We start from the raw sequence: 19755 nt of genomic DNA on the forward strand, positions 1-19755 counted from the left end.
TTTCTGGGAACACTTCTAGTTCCTGGCCGGTGAATGCCCCTTCCGGCCTGAGACCCAGCAGCCTTCAACACAAGCCTCATTGTAACGTGGCTGCCCCCCAAAGGCTGCTTTCTGGAATTCAGCTCCAGGTGTAACTCTGCTCCCCTACTGACTTTTCCTCTTGGAGTAATTCTCGAGCGTATGGGAGGGTAGAATGAAGGGAAGTCTACTGTTTTTGTTTCTCCAGATCCTTCCTCCTGTTGTGCTTGTTTGTGATAGATATGCTGTAACCAAAAAAAATTGTGTCTTTACCACTCCCAATAAACACAGGGCAAAGTTTGTCAGGCACCAGATGAAAAAACAGGGTGCCAGTTTTTGCTTAGGATACATTTATTGCTTTTTTGGAAATATTACAGTGCCTAAGCTGGTATCTGGTGCAAGCCAAGAAGCTAGATGGAGTGCTGTTTACATGGAAGACACAAGTATGTGCTTAGGCTTCTTCCTGAGCTCCAGTTATGACCAGCAGGCTTCCAAGAAGAGGGGGAGCTTAGTCCTGTTGCTTCCCATAACAGTAAGGGGTACCAGCAAAAGGAGTTTCAGTGGTGGTTGGTGAAAAATGCCCTGTAACTATAAAATGTGGAATGGGGCTCCTATCTCAGCTACTGGCTTTTGACCCCTGGGGGGACTTTCAGCCAAAGTGGGCCTTCTTTTTTGTCCCCTGCCTTCATTGTTTGAAAGTATACCTTTAAGGGGGCCCACTGTGCAAACTTAGCTACATTCTGTATCCACTATCGGATGAATAACGGATGAATAACGAGAAGAAACAAGAATAAAACAATGCAAAAAACCCAACTCTAAATCAAGTTGCTTTATTTAAAATGATAAACAAGTTTCATCCAAGTGAAAGTTAAAAACACTCATCAAACGGCGGAGCCACAGGCATCCCATGGCGGAGCCCACGGCGAGACGGAAGCAGATGGAGCAGGCTGCTGGGTGTCTCTGTGGCAGTGGCAGGAGGAACAAGGACTCTGCACGGTCCCAGTTCTTCTGCACTGTCCAGTCACCTTGGAGACAGCAGACCGAGCCAGTTCTCATGGGACATTCAGTGGGGGCTAGACATCTCAAGTCTTTGAACTAATGATGAGACAGAAGTCGAGAGCCACCACCCGAGGGGGCCGGGGCACGAGGGTCATCTAGTTTTGCTGTATATAATGTAACATCAGTGGAACATATTGACAAAAGGCAGGGAGGGACGGGGGAGTATGAGGAGAAACCAGACTCCACAGGGAACCATCAGCAGTACCCAGCACACACATGACAAACAACTTATTTGTGGAAACGCTACACACAATTCAAGGACCCTACAGCTGTGCACGTACACGCCTACATCCTAGAGAGCACTTTTTACAACATTTACCGCAAAACTCCTATTCTGTCCCACACTCTTGTCTAAAGTCCTAAATCATATCCAGGCTGAACCTCTAGTAAGTTCATAAAGCACTTATACCAACAACTTTCTTGCCGATCCTTAAATATCTTTAGCTAATTTAGAGAGAATCCAAATACTAAGAACCCAACTATGATGTTATTTATGTTCTTTTATGAAGATCTCATGGACTCGAATTTAGTAAGGTCTGACCTTGCTTTTTTGGTCATGGAAATGGATGTGCTTGACTCCACCTACTCTGACGAGTGACCCTTAGGAACCGGGCATGGCGCGCTCACTGACTTTCAGCTCCACGAGGAGAGGGACCTGGCCTCGTCACGGCTGCATCCCCAGCACCTAGAACAGTGCCTGGCACTCAAACACAAGCTGAACGCTTGGAAGATTCACAAATGGGCATCTGCAAGCCTAAGCCAAATGTGAACGTCCCTGTGTTTGGTGACTCTCCCCTCAAACGGTGTCCCCTGAATATCCCAGCACTACTACTGACCCCAGAGACACCTGCCTGTGTGCGGCACTGGATACTTCAGGCTGATGGTAAAGTCTTTGGTGCTCACTCCCAAAGCCCCAGAGCCCCACGCTATCTTCCTCCACCCTGCTCCTCCCTATCAGTAGTTACTGGTCCAAGAACCCTTCTTCCAGGACCCACCTTGTTGGTCTTCAGTTGGAGAAGTTTCATGTCATGTCCTTGCCCTTACTATTGTTGACACCACTCAGAGAAGGAGCTCAGACCAGGTGGGGTGAAGGGTTAACTTTAGAACAGATGGCCCCTGGTTCCCACTTCCTACCTTGTCCCAAGCACCCAGCCATCACTGCACTCCCTTCTCAGTTCCCCCACCTCATCCCTGCTTTATTTCCATAATGGTGTGCTTGGTTGGCCCACAGCAACAGGAACAGGGGCGGGGTGGGAGGTGTTGAATCTCTGGCCTGCCTAAAACAAAGACTGTCCCATGGTCACTCACTCATGGGGTGGCAAAAGCCAAACCGCAACATATAAGCTGTGTGATCCAGATGCTTTCTGGTGAGGTGACTGTGGGCCTGTCAGGTGGGCTGGATCCCTTATTTCTGAATATTGTTTGTCAAACAGGAATCACCTTTGGCCTCTTGACAAGGCTAATCTCTCCCATTCAAACTTCTACCCTGTCATCCCAGCCACTGCAAAAGTGTCCTATCCTGCCCCCTCGTGGCAAACAGCCTTTTGGTTTTGTTTGTTTTTTCAAGTTTAGAGGGAAGTTGATATGAATCGGAGAGGAAGGTGTGAGCCCGGCAGCAATACTAGCGTAAAGAAAAAAAGCATTTTGGAAGATGGCAAAAACATTTTAAAAAGGAGACAGGAACCCCATTCAGGTGTGAACACAAAGAGACGACACATTCAGGGTTTGTCTTTACTCACACCCAAACACACCCTGGAATGGAAGCAGGGCTGCCTGAGCCCGGGTGGCCTGGTGGGGAAGGAGAGCGGCACTGAGGGACAGGTGACAGGCGCCAACGCCGAGGAACATGGTGGACGTTCTCCATCCAATCCGGCCACGTTTCTGGATCGGCATTTGAGAATGCAGAAAACTGACCAAGACAAAGTAGGGAACCAGCCTCCTAGAGGAAAGCCACATGATCGACCCAGTGTCAAGAAATGATCATCAGTCTGTTAAAATTATAACCTTTGCACAGAGGAGCCCTGGATTCCCCAGATTATACCCATGTTCAGGGAGGATCTGGGGAGGCAACACCACATAATTCCAGGCCGTCTGCTCCCCGGGGACTCCTGCTGCCCTCTGGCTGCTCATGCCCTTACCTACACCCCCGCCCAGAACGGGGCACGCTGCTCAGTGCTTTTCACTGGGCACATCCTTGACAAGCCCCCTCTTACTTTTATTTAAATTTAGCTGAATTTAGGGACAGATTAAGGCAAGCAGGTGAACTGAGAGGGCAAGAGATGGAACCTGCTGGTCAATCCCCAAGGATTCAGACCAGAGTTACTGAGAAGCCTAAACAGATCCCAAAGACTAGAAGCACCATATATGGATTTATTCCAGACGTGCAGCACAAGCCACCCACCTAATGTCTGCTGGTCAAACAAACAGGGACACTACTCGTGACGTCTCTTACAGAGTGAGAGCTTCTGCCTTATGGATCACATGGTAGGAAGAGGCCACACCTGTTAGAAGCGGGCCCTATTCACAACTTGAATTCTGCGATAAGAACACATTGAACACCTTTCCCACTCCGTTCCTAAACAAAAACCCTGACGTATCATCCTGCCCCCAAAATACACCACACGAAAACACTGCCGGAATTTAAGAGGCTCTCTGGCGGTGGAGGGAAGGTAACTCGTCCAAAACCAGGGGTGAGCGGTGCTGCCCGCATTGGCTGGGTCACGACCACGGAGTGCGGCTTTGGACAAACGGTGACACAAAGGAAGGTGGCGTGTGCGCAGCACGTTTTACGTGTAATTGGCTCAGACACAAATCCGAGTCCACTCACCCCTCAGGGCCTGCTTGTGCGCAGCCGGCTCTCGGACAGCAGAGGTTCCTCACCAACGTCGCTGAGGTATCAGACGCAGCGAGACACTCAAGGGATCCCAGCCCTGCGGCCTCGAGGTCGAGCAGCGTGGCTTAGAGGTGACAGCACAGAGCTCCTCACCCGACAGCACGCCAGCCTTCGGTGTTTCGGGTGTCACTGAGCTTGCTGAGCTTCGAAAACTCTTGACCATCTATTCTTAGTAAGCAGTAAAACGGCATTTGACCGAAGACAGAAGCTTGGACCAGAGAAGGTTATCCAAATTCAAAGAAGACAAAGGAGAAGGTGGGAGCAGAAGACGTGAGAACTGAGTCAGGTGGCGGCCAACAGCGTACACAGGAGCCACCTCAGGGAGAGCGTCTTTATTTGCTCAGGGGTGAGCCCGGCCTCCACAAGTGTCCCTAATCCTGCCAAGGAAAGTACAACTGCCTGTAATCAGCATGTAGACAGCACAGCTGGTGCAAAGCTGGAAGGAAATGTTAAGCAGAACCCCAGGACCCCACATGCAATTCAGGGCAGGGCTGTCCCTAGAACTTTTTCTGACAAATTATAAAGTCACACATCACGGGCAGGTGGGAGTCTCCAGCAACAGAAACACCTTAGAAAAGCAAGAAGAGAAATCTAACAATGGCTGTGAAGAGGATGACTTGCTTGAGAAATGCATAGTCTAGTCCCATAAATTCGTGTCACTGGGACACCTGAACTTCTCCTGGAATTCCAGTCTGACCACAGAGAAAGAGGAAAACAGACAGCAAGGCTTGTGGGTCCTACACTTTCCTAACATGTGTCAAGAAAACAGCCAGCTGCTCAGAGATACAAAGAACACAACAGCAACGTCACCCGCGGCAGGCCAGGCCCTCCGACGTTTAGAGTCCTCCAAGCTTCTGTACTGAACTACCTCCCTGAAAGCTCCCCGAAAGCTTCCCGCTTACTGCCGCCGCCAGACACACTACGACTCGCTCGTGAGAAGAGTCTGGGTCCAAAACTCACTGAAAGCCCATTCCGTGTCCACCACGAGGGCACACGCTGGCAAAGAGATTACCTTACTGACTCTGATTTTAAGTTTTAACTTATTTAGACCCAATCTGGTGCAAACAAACAAACAAACAAGCAAACAAACGTGGGAGACGTGATGAAGACCTTATAGAAAATTGGAGTTCTTCACGGATGTCTCACTTGGTGTGAGCGCTCAAAGCAACAATGGCAAGTGGGGGGAAAAGCGGGAGGCCGGCCCTGAGGCTCTCGGGAGACACCAGGGACCTTCTCTTGGGCTGCCCCCAAGTGCTGTAACCATCCCTTCCCCATCGAGAGCACACAGCAGTGGGGTGACTGCTTTCCCACAACACCACAGGAAGAGCAACAAGGGGAGGTTCTGGTATTCTCAAAGAATAAAAGTTGCAAGGATATAAAATGGATTTAGTTTTTATTAAATAACGTTAAGGGTTTCCTTGGCACCATCCACACAGATTCTTGCCTTTATGCATAAAATGAGCCACATTACTTTGCACTGGTAGCGGAGCAAAAAGCTACTGTAGCAAATGCTAAGTGAACGGACTCCTATTCCAAGGGCGTCCTCGTTCTCTGGCTTTCTCCGGCCCTCCCCTTGTCTGCAGATCCAAAAGGCTGCCCTCCCCAGGGCCCTGCCCCTCGCCGCGGGCATGTCCTCCTACACAGACAACAGCCGTGCGTGGTCACCTGGAGGAGCTGCGTTCTTTGCTCACACAGTCGTCCTGGGAGGTGGTGTCCCCATTTCCCATCATGCTGCACGTTCTCCGCTTCTTCCGGCGGTGCATCGTCCCATCGCCTTCAGACCCAGACTCACACTGGACGGAGAAGGAAAAAAAAACAGGAACTCAACGAGATGCAACCCATTCTGTCTGTAAATAAACTTCCGACCTCAGGAGACGGCACAAATGTCATCCGCGTTCTCCCAGAAGTGAAGCAGCCATTTGCCGCCGCGCCCCAACACGGTCTGAATGGCCGTCTCCCTCCAGTGTTTCTGCCTCCCAAACACTGCAACTTCCCTCACATGCCGGCTGCCCCTCCAGTGTTCTCCAACGGGAGGGTTATTTGTTCGAAATTGGGACACACGCTCTAAGAATATCTTACAGTCAGATTCTGAGATTGCATTATGCCATTTCACTGCGTCCACACAGACCCCGAGGAGGGAAGCACAGAAGTATAGCACTTAACACACTACTCCCCCGCCCTTGCCCCCTGCAAAACACCAAATCCCCAGATTACGCGAAGCGCTAAAACAGAAATTTCATCTGCTAAGGGCACAGGTTCCTCTTCCCCAAAATGACGTTAGCTTCTAACAAACCACTGAATTTGCCGAGTTTCCAGGCTTACAATTTACATCCACAGGGACAATTCTCAACATGGGCTTTGAGGTGACAATGCTCTAAGTCTGAAACCCCATCATGAGCTGTGTGATCCTCGGCCATTCCCTTAACAAAATCCCCAAATACTCCTTTTACCTCTTGAAGTTACTGCAACGACATGCGCACGCACCCACCCCCACACACACGTGCAAGGCTGTAACATGGGCAAAATTCACCACCCAGCAGGAATAGTGGCAGCTGTAGTTCTTGGAACAAAGTGGACCATGTTCTCATCTCTCTCTCTCCCGGACAGGAGAGGGGAGAGTCACATCTGGTGTTCCCGGGGTGACCTGCCCCGAGGGCCTGGGCAGGGAGCAAGGCCTCACCTCCGAGTCCGAGTCGGATGAGCTGGAGCTGGAGGAGCTGGAGGAGTCACTGGAGCTGTCCGAGGCAATCCCTGTGGACTCCTGAAGGTCAACGGAGTCAGCCAGGACCGCCAGCTCGGGGTGCTCTTGCTTCAAGATCCTGAGAGACAAGAAACATCGTTCCCAGCGCTGGGACCGGCAGCAACACCTGCACACAATCACCCGGACTCAAAGCTGAGGCCTGTCTCTCTCAGAAGCACCTGGGAAGTCAGGTGCCTTGGCTCAGAATGGGTGCTGGACAGTGGTGAGGACACACGGATCCACAGGCTGGGAACAGAAGCCCTACTGTGCTGCTCAGGCTTTTCTGAAAGGCAACCTAGCGGCACGCAAGTTACTATGACCTTTGCAAAGGAGCCAGCCGTGCTGCCGACCTGTGAGGCAAAGCTGCCCCGAGTTAGTCTTTTTTTTTTTTTTTTTTTTTTCCACCTGGGAGAAAGAGTCTCTCTTCCTTGTGTTTTTTCCTGAACCATTCCTAGCTCATTTTTTTACACCCTTCCTTTCCACAACACAGCACTGAGTGACCGCAGTTGCGCTTGGTTAAATTCTATTTGTACAAGTAGCAACAATTGGGTTTGCAAGAAATAAGAAGTGTCAAGCAACAGAAAGGGTTCCCCTCACTTGAAGATAAAACTGAACTGGACTTTCAGAGGCAGCAGCCCTCCCCTTAGGGACCTGATCTGGCATCCACTCTAACCAGGGACAAAAGACCAGCTGTATGGTAAGGCCTTTAAGATGACCAAATCACAGCACACAGTGGCCTACGGGATGGAGTAAGTGGGCCTCAGGTGCCCGTGAGTCCGGGGAGAACAAAGCCACCACCCTTGCTGGCCCTCTCAGCAGGGAGGCTGAGCACTGACCAAGCCAGGATCCCTCTCTTACCCCGAGAGCTGGTCCCTCCAGGTCAGGGTTGGGACACAGTGGCACGGGGTGGCTGGGGGTGGCTTGCACTGCCGCTGCCCGTGCTGTATCTGTTCTGTGGATAAACAGAGGAGCTAAGTCTCCAGGGCAGTCACCTCACTCACAAGAACTGAAGGTAATAAGTTCAAAAGGGAATAATGCTTCTCAGTAAGAAAAAGAAAGAACCAAAATAAAACCCAAACAAAATGGCTTCCTTTGCTAGTGCTAGCTTTGGGGGGGACGTAAACAAAAACAGAAAATAAAACAAAACAAATAAACAGAAAAATGAGAACCAATCCCAATTATGACCATGTTTTGACTGACTGATCAAACATGCAGAGTCTTACCCTGTCACCTGGAGGCTGGCAAGCATCCTGAGAACTAGCCCTGACCTTGGACCCACTCTCCTCTGCCTGTGCGGTTTTGCAGCCCCAGCTCTCCCAGGCCTAAGATCAGCACACGTTACTGCAGCAGTGGACTCTTTCCATTTCACCTCTGGGGTAGGAATTGGAACAAGACAAAAATAAGAAAAAAAAACGTCTCTCACCTATACCATTTCCTCGATAACTTTGGCCTCCCTCTTACCGTCTTGTGCCATACAACAGGGAAGTTGGTGCTGCTGGCAAAATTCTGGGTGATGGCAATGGTGGTGTCAAGATTAAGGACAACGTGCCACCAGCCTCCTGAAATCCAACAAATACACAGTTAAATAGGGTTTGGTTCTGCACAATCACAAATAACATAAGCTTCAGGAATAGAGAGTTCCTATCTACCCATCTATAGGTGAGACAGGTAGAGACTCAGAGACATGAGATCAAGACTGGTCAATGCTTCTCCTGATCCAGGAATCCCAACCTATTTGTGGAAAGTTCTACTGGAGCACAGCCATGTCCGTTCATTTCCGGATTGTCTGTGGCTGTTTTCCTGCTCCACAGGCAGAGTTGAGCAGTTGGAACAGACCCTGTCTGGCCCACAGCGCTTGAAATATTTACTCTTTGCCTTTTACAGAAAAAGTGTGTTGACCCCTGTTACTCCAAAACTGTGCTCAAAACTGTAAAGGCAGCAAGTTCTTCAGCTCCTAGGAGGAGAACACCTATCTTCAATATTAAATACCCTCACTCTAAACACTTAGCCTATCAGGTATGGGACGTCTTTCCTCTTAGCCCCAAGTTCCTATTTCCTGGCTCAACCTGGCCAATGCTACACTGTATTAAAAACCCAATTTACAGAAATATGCACAAGTTACGGTAAGTCCACAGAGACACCAGATAACTACTAGGCATAAAGATGAGTAGAATCTTTACATAAAGTTTATCAATAGGCACTAGGGGTTTAGATTACAAGAGACGTGGAGAGCAGCCCCCTAAGCACTTGAGCACACAGCCGCACGTCACTGTCTGAGGTGGGAAGCGGTCAGTTCGTTTAGAGTCAGCATGCAGACAGGTTTGATTCCTTCTATATACACCTGTGCTCCGAAATGACAAATAACTGAAATCAAAGAATGTACTTTCTCTTAGTTCATCTATACCTGGTACAAAAACAGTCTCTCCTGGTTTTTGTAAGATTTCCAGGGGTTTGAATTCAGGTGGCCAGGTGGGAAGCTGCGTCCGGGGATGAATGATACTAAACCAGGTAATAGCTTCATCTTGCTGGTTCCCTCCTTCTTCACGGGTCACCTTGATGAGTTCCCTGGGCGTGCTGGTAGGAAACAGGCACCAGCGCTTGTGGCCCTGAACTAAGGCATTCCAGGCACTGGTTCCCAGAGGGTCGATGTGAATTCCAGTTCCAGAGCGTGGTGGCCCCATCACAAACCACCTAAAGGATGGAAACGTCCAAGATATGAAAGGTAATTTAACTGTACACACACGCCACCAAATAGTGAGTTTTTAGTCTTATACATTATGTTCTTTATTTCAGAAACTACATAAATCCTGCTACGCAGAAACGCTAAATGAATCATGCCTGGAATGCTCCATAATAGAAAGAAGAAAAAAAATCACTGATGTGGCTTACTACTACCGGGCTTCAACTATTAAAACTTCCTTTAAAGATCAGTGGTTTAACTTTGGTTGCATGTTTGAGTCACCTGGGGCGCCTTCAGAAATCCTGATGCCCAGGTGGCAACCCAGACCAGTAAAACCAGTCTGTGGCCGTAGGACCTGGGCAGGCAGCAGTAACCCCCTAAGTAAGTTCCATGTGCAACTAAGGAGAACCACTCACTGTTATGGAAAAAGGTTAGCCAACTGAGCTCAGGTGACACATACTGTCCTACGTTAGACCGTAAAAGCTTCACCGCCAGGTACTTTACCTGTAAGGGGGCCTGCGTTTCTCCCCGGCATACTGGAAGAGATCATCAGTGAAAAACTTGGGCACCTTGTAGTCTTCCAAAAGTTTCCTTCTTTTGGGGTGTTCACCATAGCTGCTGTCAAAGATGTAAAGGGGGCTGTCGTCCCGAGTGCTCTCCATGTACTCGATGTAGTATTTCATCTTCATCTTCACGGAGTAGCCGTCATTATCCTCACCACACTTGAATTTCTGGTTCCGGTACTTCCTTTTTAGGCGCTCCAGGGTCCATTTCTCCTGCGCAGACCAACCCTCTTGGGCATTCAGCAGAACCACGGGCTTGTACGGTCTTTCATATCGCTCCACAAATTCCTCCACAGACAGCTGTAATGCGTCTGCCCTTTCCACGTTATCCTGAAAGAATCAGAAAAGACCTATCCAGTTAATTAAAAAAAAAAAAAAAGTCCAGCTGCAGCAAAAGGCGTCCCCCAGGACCAATTAGCAACGACATACCTAAGGAACCAGATTCTCGTTCCGGCTTATCTTTGGGGGGGGGGGACAAGGACCTGCGTGTGGACTGACACGTCGCACCCTGCGCCGCCCCACCAGGGGAAGGGGGCTTCGCATCTCCCACTCATGGGCCTCCACAGTCAAGTCCCCGGGGGCCCCACAGCCCAAAGGGGTCAAGGGGCGACAGTCCTCCTTGTGGATATCGCCAAAGGCGTCAGCCTCCAGGTGGCCGGGCAGGCGGCAGCTGCGGCGCGGGAGGAAGGAGGCCCGCCCTGAAATCCGGGCGCCGATGACCCGGACCTCCGCGGGGTGCGAGTGCGCCCATCGGCACTCAGAGGTGCCGCGCTGGGCGCTGGGGGAGGTGCGCATGAGCCCGGAGATGCCCATGCCCGGCCCCAGCCCGCGACCCCGGCCCACTCACCGCCACGGCCGCAGGGTTCAGCGAGAAGCTCTCGTAGTAGTTGTGACGGGTCCAGTCCAGCGAGTCCTTGAGCTCCGGCCGCGCACTCCGCTTGGCCTCGCGGATCCGCTTCTTGCTCTTGTGGTTCATCCTCCGGGGATCACCAGCTGCTCCCGCGACGACCTCCGCGCGCCTCGCTTCCTGCTTCCAACGCACCCCCTTCCCAGCCCGGGCACTGGCTGCGGCGGTGGAGGCGGTGGCGGCGGCGGCACCCAAACGCCCTTCGCTCTGGCCCGGCGCCTTTAAACTCGCCTTCCAGAAAATTCACTCCCCAACCACCTCCCGGGCCTCGGGTTGGGCACGCGGCTGCCGTCTTCCCCGCCCCCCGGCCTGTCGCGGTGAGCCATTGGCTCGGGCACCTCCGGGGTCCGCCCTCACATTCGCCGGCTCTCCGCCATGTTGGGAAGGTCGAGCTGATCGAGGAGCCGCCTCACTACGGCTCCGCCTCTCCCGCGCCCGCTTCCGGTGTGCGCGTCACTTCCGGGCGTGGGCCGCTTTATGCGCGGCTCGTTTCCGGCGTGCGAGGCTCCGAGGCCGCTTGTCTTCCGTATCTCTTTTCCCTGGTCTCCGGTGTCTTCTCACTGTGCGGCCACAGCGTCGCCGGAAGGGTGCTTTCCCCGCCCTTGCGGTCGAGTTGCAGCGACCCGGGAGGGCCGCCAAGGGCCACGTGGCGCCGGTGAGGCGGCCCCAGCCGGCCAGGGGTTTCCCGCGCGCGCAGCCTGGCAGCCCGGCGCTCTTCGCTGTTCCCGGCCCGTCCGGGGGTCCCCGATTCCCCCCTGGGCAAGCGTGGCCTCCGAGGGCATGAGGTCCGGGCCCAGCGCTTTCGGTTCTTGGAGGAGCCTGGCCTGGGGGCCGAGGGGGCCGTACTGGAGGTCAGCGTCCCGCAGGTGCGTGCGGCGGGAGGTGCCTCCGGTCCTTTGCGGTGGCGCCCTGGGCAGGAGCCGTTCCCAGCCGACCTGGGGGTGTTGGGAGGGGTGGGGGCGGGGTTTGGCGGCTACCCTGTCTTAGGATGGACCTCCGGGCGGGAAGGTTTGTGGCCTGAAGGGGCCCTGCCGGGAAAAGGGCCTTCCACATCGAATATATCCTGCCGGAAAGGTGGCATTTTTGACACCAAATATTTTCTTTGATTTTGAAGGGCTTCTTAATTCAGCTTTATCCAGGACCGGGGATTCCACTGTCCCTTTTCAAATAAAGTTTCTTGGGTTGGCACTCATTTCTTTTCAGCTCACGGCTGTCCCCAAACTCTCACAAATAATAGAAGTAATACGTTATGCGTCCGGTTTTTCGAAGCACTTGGACGTTGCAGTGTTTCGATTTTAACAGCAGTCTGTGAGGTAGATATTAGCAAAAATAATTTGAAGATGAAAAACCGCCTAAGAGGAGGTTAAGTCTCCAGTGAAACCCATTTCTGATAGTTTTTAAATGCCTTCGTGTTGAAATACCCACTGGGACTTCTTCCCAAGTTTAGGAGGTGAAGATAACTCCCTGTGAGAACAAAGACCCCTTTACAGCCAAATCTGCAAACTCACTCACTGCGCTGGTCAGAAATACTTTATTGTATCCTGGGTAAAATCTACCAGGCAGGCATTTTATTCACGCTGCACTCCCTACACTTAGAACCAGTGCCTAGGCACTAATACTTCTGTTGAGTGAATTGAATGATTGAGTTCAGACTTTCAGTTCCTTCACCTTTGATACTTACACCACTTCAGCCCCCTTTCCAACCAGTCCACTAGCAGCACCCTCTGCTCTAGAAAACAGAAAGACTTGCAGTTTTGCAGTTTAATGACAGCTTGCTTTGCTTATTTTGTGCCGGGCGCTGTACTAAGTAGTTTGCATTGAGTCTTCCAAGTCACCCTATGAGATAGGCTTTTTGCAGGTGAGGAAACTGAAGCACAGACAGGTTAAATAACGGGTGAGGTCACACAGCTAGTAAGTTACACAGCCAGCATTTGAACTCAGGTAGGTTCATTCCAAAGGTGTGAGTCCTTATTTTGCCTCCCTGAATACTGTGCTCTCACAATTCTGTATCTTTCCAAAGGCTCTGTAAGCTGCCTGCCTTCCTAATTCCAGGACTGAGCTGCACTCAAAACTTCTGGAATGTCTTCCTGGACTCATTGTTTCCCATAAGCATACCAAGTTATGCCTGTGAATATAACCCTCTGATACATTCTTAACTGCACTTACAATAAAAGCTAAATTTCCTGTGGCCTACAAGACCCCACAGGTCTGTCCCTGCCTTCCCACTGACCTCTGTACTACAACCCTGCCTCCCAGCCCCCATGCCCCTGTGGTCAGTGCCCTCTGTGGTCCAGCCAGAGGCTTTTTAGTTCCTGCTTCAGGACCCTTGCCTGAATCATTCGCCCTATCTAGGACAGCCACCTTGTGGTCACTGTCTCCCCACCTCTCCCTGCCCCCACTACTCTCTCACATCACCTGCTGTTGTTAGCATTATCACCAACTAAAAATATATTTGCTTACTTGTGGCTTGTCTTTTTCCCAGTAGGGTATGTGTGTGTATATGTGTATTCCATGATAACCTAGTTACATCCTTAGCCATTCAGTGCCTGGGTAAATGCTTGTTGAGTGAATGAGTGTATGAAGAGTGCTTATCACATGGTATTGCGGTTTCATATACCCCATGGGATGTGAACTGGACAGCAGGGAACTGTCATTTTTGTCCAGTGTCGGGCACTTTAATTGCTGTAAAAATATATACTCCCAACTGCCAGCAGGTGAGTTATTTTTGGCATACAAAAAATTCTTTTCAGGTGCTGCATCTGCAGTATGGAATGTATGTTTGGCCCTGTGCGGTGGTCCTGGCTCAGTACCTGTGGTTTCACAGAAGATCTCTGCCGGGCAAGGCTGTCTTAGAGGTACAAGTGCCCTTGAGGTTTCCTAAAATGCTCTGTTCAGATTTAAGTCTACGTGCTTGTTACTGACTTTTGTTAAATATTTTTAAATCGGGTGATTTGGCCAGCTTGTAAGTCATGTGAGCTAAGAATGCTTTTTACATTTTAAGTTGTTTAAAAAAAGAACACGCACCAGAGACCACAGGAGTCCCATCGAGACTAAAATATCGCCTTGCCCTTTATGTTATGCTGACCTTTATTCTAAGTGAAGCCCATTGACTAATTAATAGTTATAGAATCTTGGCATGGAAGCAATCATTAAGACCATCTTTGGGGCGCCTGGGTGGCTCAGTCGTTAAGCGTCTGCCTTCAGCTCAGGTCATGATCCCAGGGTCCTGGGATCGAGCCCCGCATCGGGCTCCCTGCTCGGCGGGAAGCCTGCTTCTCCCTCTCCCACTCCCCCTGCTTGTGCTCTCTCTCTCTCGCTGTGTCTCTCTCTGTCAAATAAATAAATAAAATCTTTAAAAAAAAAAAAAAAAAAAGAAAGACCATCTTTCCAGGGTGTCCCAACAGGGTCATCCGGGGTCTAGTGTGTCACATGCAGTTTCTCATACAATAGCCCTTTCCATATTTTGGAAATCTTGAGAGTATCCCAAACTCTTTCTCATCACTCCACCTGACATGAGACTGCTAAACACTTGGAGAAATAAACTTTTCTCAAGTTTGCAGAAATGGTACAAGGCTTAAATCTGAAGGCCGAGGACAAACCCAAAACTTAGTAACACCTCTTTAACTTTTGCAAAACCATGTGAGGGGTGTGAAGATAACGTGGCATCCTTCTGGCCCCGAACAGTGGCAATTTGTAGACATTCAGAAAAGATTGAGAATCTCCCAAGCTCTTGCTCAGAACTGGAAAATGGGAAACTTGTTTTAAAATACAAGGCATTCCTTGGTTAGTCCTTAGCATGCTTAAGACCTTGTCACTTGGAAGGCCCAACTGGAAAATCCCCTTTGTAGGAAGCCATGTTTCAGACCTGTCAGGTTATAGCCACATAAAAGCAGTAAAAATTGGTAGTAACAGCCATAATGGCCAGGTGTGCAGGCAAGTCACCCATCAAGCTTCTAGAGACCCAATGTCCTGTATAATTAGGAGCTCCCTTATAGACTGTTAAGAACAAGTGTCCCAAACTGCCTTGGGCATATTAAGCAATTAAGTCGCCGGATACACACTCAGGAGTTTGGAAGCACCTAAGTCAGTTGCAGAGTACAGGGCCCTGTACGGGACTTAACCTTCCCACCCAATTAAGAGGAATCTCAAGTAATTTCTACAAATTGAAGAGCTTAAGCTTCATATAGTAAAGCACTGCAATTGTGGCACATTTTGTAGATATGAGCAGCTCATGACGGACTCTGTACTTAGGGAAACTTAAGTTCCCAAATTCCCTGCAACGCTAAGAACTTTGAAATGCTTTTAGATTGGAGCTGGAGTGAGCCTTCCAGGAATTATGGCTGCAAAATGCGGTGCTGAAGTGATCTTGTCGGACAGTTCAGAGCTGCCTTACTGTCTAGAAATCTGTCGGAAAAGCTGTGAAATGAATAACCTGCCACAGGTGCGTGTCGTAGGACTGACATGGGGACATGTATCTCAGGATCTTCTGGCTCTACCACCACAAGATATTATTCTTGCATCTGATGTGTTCTTTGAACCAGAAGGTAAAACTTTTTTGGTCAATAATAACTTTGGCTGGAGAGATGATGTAAGTAGAAGTCCATTTAAGGAGTCCTTTCTTCCCAGATTTTGAAGACATCTTAACTACAGTCTACTTTTTGATGGAAAAAAACCCCAAAGTCCAATTGTGGTCCACTTACCAGGTAAGAAGGTAAGCCTGAATAAGCCTGGTCTACTCTCAGTTTTATTAAAACTTAAATCCTAATCCTCATGCAATATCTACTTTAAGGATAAAATGAAAATGTATCTGAAGCAAAACAGGAAAAGCATGATTTAAAAAAAACAATTTTATTATTTTTTTTCAGTGCTGACTGGTCACTTGAAGCTTTGCTCTACAAGTGGGATATGAAATGTGTCCACATTCCTCTGGAGTCTTTTGATGCAGACAAAGAAGATATAGCAGAATCTGCCCTCCCAGGAAGACATACTGTTGAAATGCTGGTCATCTCCTTTGCAAAGGACAGTCTCTGAATTACACCTACATACAGGTTCTTCTGGGACAATGTCAATACTAATTAGCAACCTGGCATGCCAACTAAGACTCAGACCACTTCAGCTTCTTGGGAGTACAAGCACTGAATCTGAAGATGGTCTGATCTGTCGGCCTTAAAGATGGTGGTGGGTCACCTAAACACTCATGGGTTACAAAGCCATGAAAACAAAAATTAACAGACCTGTAAAAAAAAGGGACTTGGATTGTTCTTTAGAAAAAAAATAAAAATAAAAACAGGGCATAAATTAAGCTGAGAGACGGGGGTACCCACAACCTCAAGAAAGTGCTACCTTAGAGCTTGATTTTAGGGGTTATGGGTGCTGAAATGGCATTTCCACTTTTTAACTTAGAAAAAAAGTCAACTACTAAACATTTCACTTTCATACTGTACAGTCAGTAACAATTCACAAGGTAATTGCACAGGTCTTTCAAATAAAGGGGGGAAAAAAGACCAAGACATATTCTGAGAAAAGCTAACACCAAGAAAACGTTTTAATTAAACTACAGAAACAATGGTTATAGTACAGAATTTTCATGAGCAAAAAGATACACCATGTTATAAGTACTTACAAAGTTACAAACCATTTTGCTTCCTTAACATTTTCCATATTTTAAGTTCATACATGAAGATGATCAGATATACCATTTTGGGGGAAGGGGGAAAAAAAGGTGTATTTATCATCAGCTAGATGTGCTCACTGTATGCTCCGTTATTTATATGCAAGGCCCGGGTGACTGGAAGTGCAGTTGTCAGGCATTTTAATAAACTGGACAGCCATTTGTTTCTGCACGACAAGGCATCTTTACACAGGAGCAATCAGGAGAAAACAGGAAACAGCCAAGCACTCTGCACTGCAACACGCCACCTTAACAGCTAACCAGCATTACTCAACTGCTACACAACTGCGCCTAGTGCACAAAAATACACAAGAGAAGAGATTAGAATTGTGTTTGGTAAACAATCCTTTTCAAAAAATCAAGTCTTTTCACCTGAAAAGTCTTTATACAAATTTGGATTCAGATTACCACTTAGATCTGAAGGTAAATAGCATATACAAACAAATTTACACCGACTTTTGTAGGTTTTTAATTTTAAGGAATGAAGGCAATGTTGAGTCAATCTCTTGACAGCTTTAGGCTGTGTGTAATGGCTGCACACGTTTCCTTAAAAGTCAGGAGGCCACAAATTAGGTTACCAATCTGTTTAATTTCAAACAAAAAAAGTCAGCACTATATAAACAAAAAGGAAAATTTACCTCAAATATCCAAGCCAATAATGAAATCTGAAGTCGTTCACCTCACTAAATTACAAGAAATTTGAATAACAGCAACAAAATGGCACATAAAATGAAGTTTGCCACCTGAGGCAAAGCTTAAAACAAGTAAAAAGTTAGACAAATGTTACAAAATAACCTTTTCAATAGCCAGTTGCTTGTTCCAAGGACTCTTCGATGGACTGAGTGTGTGGTCCTTTTCCCCCAAGTCTTCTGTTATGTTGCTTGTTGACCCATCTAGGTTTGAAAAGAAAAAAGTTCAGTTTACCTCCCATTACAATGAAGTTACCGAAAGTGCACATGGTTTCAGTTTCAGGCATGTACTTACTAAGGCTCTGGTGAAACAAGTAGGTTACGGAAAGGTTCCACCCAGCCATTATCAGTTTTATAAAGGCCCAATTAGGAAATTTTCACAGAGGCTACCATCCGCTTTTACAAATTTGTGTTTATGCAATCTTGGCCAAATAACCAAGGTGAAAAATGATATGAGGAAGGGAAAAAGGGGGGGGAGGGGAGAAAAAAAAGGACGGTATCCAAACAAAAACAACTTGAAATCAGAAAATCAGTCTATTTTAAGATAAATTTTTAGTTCTCAAACGAAACATTTGGCAATTGAGAATAAAGCTTTAATATCTGAGCTACTTAGGGCCCTTTCCTTTTAAAAAATAGGACCAAACAATTTGAGAGTTAAAGACACACTATCCTTTCCCCACCCAGTGCAATACCTGTAAACTTTTTTGGGGTTCCAAAAGTTCATTGCTTCTTTTTGCAATTCGTTTGCCACATCCATTAGAATATGAAGTCCCAGTCAGTACAACAATAGTTGAACTGATCGTTTTCTCTAAGAGGATAGTGCATCTTTAACATTTAAAGACAAACCTGCTCCAATACACGCCCACAGAAACTGGTCCCTGGAGGATCAGCCAAATCAGTTAAAATCTGCAATACTGGCCAATATTCTTTTATCAAACAGGAGACCGCAGCTTTAAAGGGGAAAATGCAGACGTTGGATAAAAACAGCAAGAAATAGTCATTTTCATTAATAGGTCTCAAACAGTTTACGAAACAGCCATTATTATCTAAGCTTTACGCACATCCTTTCTGCAGACCCCTCTCGTATTACTCCCAAAGCTGAGTTAGCTCACAGCCGCACTCCCGACATCAGGAGCCACTTCTATATTAACACGGATCATAACAAGCTCCTGCAAACCCCATCTCTGAGTTCGGGTCATGTGTCTCGGATCCCCGCTGACATTACCATTCGCTTAAGAGGACACCGCTCCTTCCTCCTCGGGAGACTTGGGGGGGCTCTTGGAGCGCGACCTGGACTTGGACTCCCTCTTGGACACGGGCGGAGGGCTCCGGGACCGGGACCGGGACCTGGAGCGCGAGCGAGACCTGGACACCGACGAGGACTTGGACTTGGACCTTCGCGCCGACCTGGACTTCGACGTGGACCGCGACCTCGAGCGAGTGCGGGAGCGAGACTTGGAGCGGCTGTAGCGGGAGCGACTGCGGGACCTGGACCGGCTCCGACTCCGGGAGCGGCTGCGACGGCGCCGCCGAGGGCTGAGGGCGGACGGGCCGGGCGTCAGGGCGGCCATCGGGACCCGAGGGCCGCGCCCCGCCCGCGTGCTGCGCCCGCCCCGCCGCCATTACCGCGCCGCCCGCCGCCCGGGCGCCATTTCCCCGCCGCCCGCCGCGGCCCCGCGCCCGCCCGCCGCCGCCACGTGTCCGCGCGGACCTTTGTGCCCCCCGCCCTCCCCCCCTGGCCCCCGGCCCGTTTACCTGCGGCTCCGGCGTCCGTAACCGCCGCCGCCATAGCGGCGGGGCGGCGGGCCCCGGCGGCTGTGGTGCGAGTCCGGGGGGCGGCCGTAGCGCGCCATCTGTACCCGCAGCTCGCGGCCATCCAGCACGGCCCCGTCCATGGCGTCCATGGCGTCCTCGGCGTCGCGCTTGTCGTGGAAGCGGACGAAGGCGAAGCCGCGGGACTCCTTGGTGTAGCGGTCCCGCGGGATGTACACGTCGCCGACGCGCCCGTACTTCTCGAACACGCGCCTCAGGGTGTCGGGCGAGGTGCGGTAGGTCAGGTTGTCCACCTTGAGGGAGGTCATGCCCTCCACATCGGGAGGCGGGCGACCGTAACTCATGGCCCTGGAGAGCCGGCCGGGGGCCGCGACTGCGCGCCTACAAACTAACGCCCTGGGCGGGCCCGCGCGCTCGGCTGAGGCGGCGGTTTCCTCACACTAGGCCGGCTCGACGCCGCGCCGCGCCTCCGGCAGTTGGCTTCCGCGTGGAAACGCTGAGAGAGGCCGGACGGGGTGGGGAGAAAAACGTGAGCGAAAAGCCGCAGCGCTCGACTCCACCAAAGAAACAACTGGGCGGGCAACCGGCCCTAGCGCCCGTTTATATCCCTCCTCACAAAATGGCGCCCGCGCCACCCGGAAATGAATCCCCTGATTGGCTCGCCCCTCCCCGCCCCGCAACGCCGAGGCCACGCGCCCCGCCTCTGTCGGACGCGCCTGCGCAGAGCCCGGCGGGCGGGCCGAAAAGCGCGGAGTCACTATT

At 49.9% G+C, this 19755-nt stretch overlaps 3 protein-coding genes across 11 annotated transcripts; 1 reads left to right on the forward strand and 2 right to left on the reverse strand.

Annotated features, from left to right (window-relative positions):
• Nucleotides 1-838: 838 nt before the first annotated feature.
• Nucleotides 839-11084, reverse strand: JMJD6 (jumonji domain containing 6, arginine demethylase and lysine hydroxylase). 4 transcript variants are annotated; one of them, XR_004302420.1, is made up of 8 exons: nt 10801-11084; nt 9895-10283; nt 9115-9401; nt 8134-8269; nt 6651-6789; nt 5636-5763; nt 3905-4347; nt 839-3016 (listed from the first exon to the last, which is right to left on the reverse strand). XR_004302420.1 is itself a non-coding variant. In XM_032429587.1 (7 exons), the coding sequence occupies exons 1-7, from the start codon at nt 10927-10929 to the stop codon at nt 4311-4313; spliced, it is 1245 nt and encodes a 414-aa protein (XP_032285478.1). In that variant the 5' UTR covers nt 10930-11084; the 3' UTR covers nt 839-4310. The 4 variants fall into 4 exon arrangements, 1 of the variants encoding a protein (XP_032285478.1); XM_032429587.1 differs by having other exon boundaries at nt 839-4347; XR_004302422.1 differs by lacking the exons at nt 839-3016; nt 3905-4347 and adding an exon at nt 7569-7657 and having other exon boundaries at nt 5162-5763.
• A 250-nt stretch (nt 11085-11334) lies between these two features.
• On the forward strand, nt 11335-16105 carry METTL23 (methyltransferase like 23). Of its 2 annotated transcripts, XM_032429513.1 has the most exons (5): nt 11335-11726; nt 13611-13715; nt 15167-15404; nt 15487-15571; nt 15726-16105. In XM_032429513.1, exons 2-5 carry the CDS (start codon nt 13632-13634, stop codon nt 15889-15891), a joined length of 573 nt encoding a protein of 190 aa, XP_032285404.1. In that variant the 5' UTR covers nt 11335-11726; nt 13611-13631; the 3' UTR covers nt 15892-16105. The 2 variants fall into 2 exon arrangements, with proteins under 2 accessions (XP_032285404.1, XP_032285405.1); XM_032429514.1 differs by lacking the exon at nt 11335-11726 and having other exon boundaries at nt 13627-13698.
• Nucleotides 15690-19634, reverse strand: SRSF2 (serine and arginine rich splicing factor 2). Of its 5 annotated transcripts, none has more exons than XR_004302414.1 (4): nt 18976-19634; nt 18446-18756; nt 18067-18170; nt 15690-17424 (listed from the first exon to the last, which is right to left on the reverse strand). XR_004302414.1 is itself a non-coding variant. In XM_032429512.1 (3 exons), exons 1-2 carry the CDS (start codon nt 19335-19337, stop codon nt 18453-18455), a joined length of 666 nt encoding a protein of 221 aa, XP_032285403.1. In that variant the 5' UTR covers nt 19338-19633; the 3' UTR covers nt 15690-17424; nt 18446-18452. The 5 variants fall into 5 exon arrangements, 1 of the variants encoding a protein (XP_032285403.1); XR_004302416.1 differs by having other exon boundaries at nt 15690-16822; nt 17327-17424; nt 18067-18756; XR_004302415.1 differs by lacking the exon at nt 18067-18170 and having other exon boundaries at nt 15690-16822; nt 17327-17424; nt 18976-19633.
• Between the last annotated feature and the right edge of the window lie 121 nt (nt 19635-19755).

This window comes from Phoca vitulina, unplaced genomic scaffold (assembly GCF_004348235.1).
Source record: "Phoca vitulina isolate PV1807 unplaced genomic scaffold, GSC_HSeal_1.0 scaffold41, whole genome shotgun sequence".
Taxonomy (NCBI): Eukaryota; Metazoa; Chordata; class Mammalia; order Carnivora; family Phocidae; genus Phoca; species Phoca vitulina.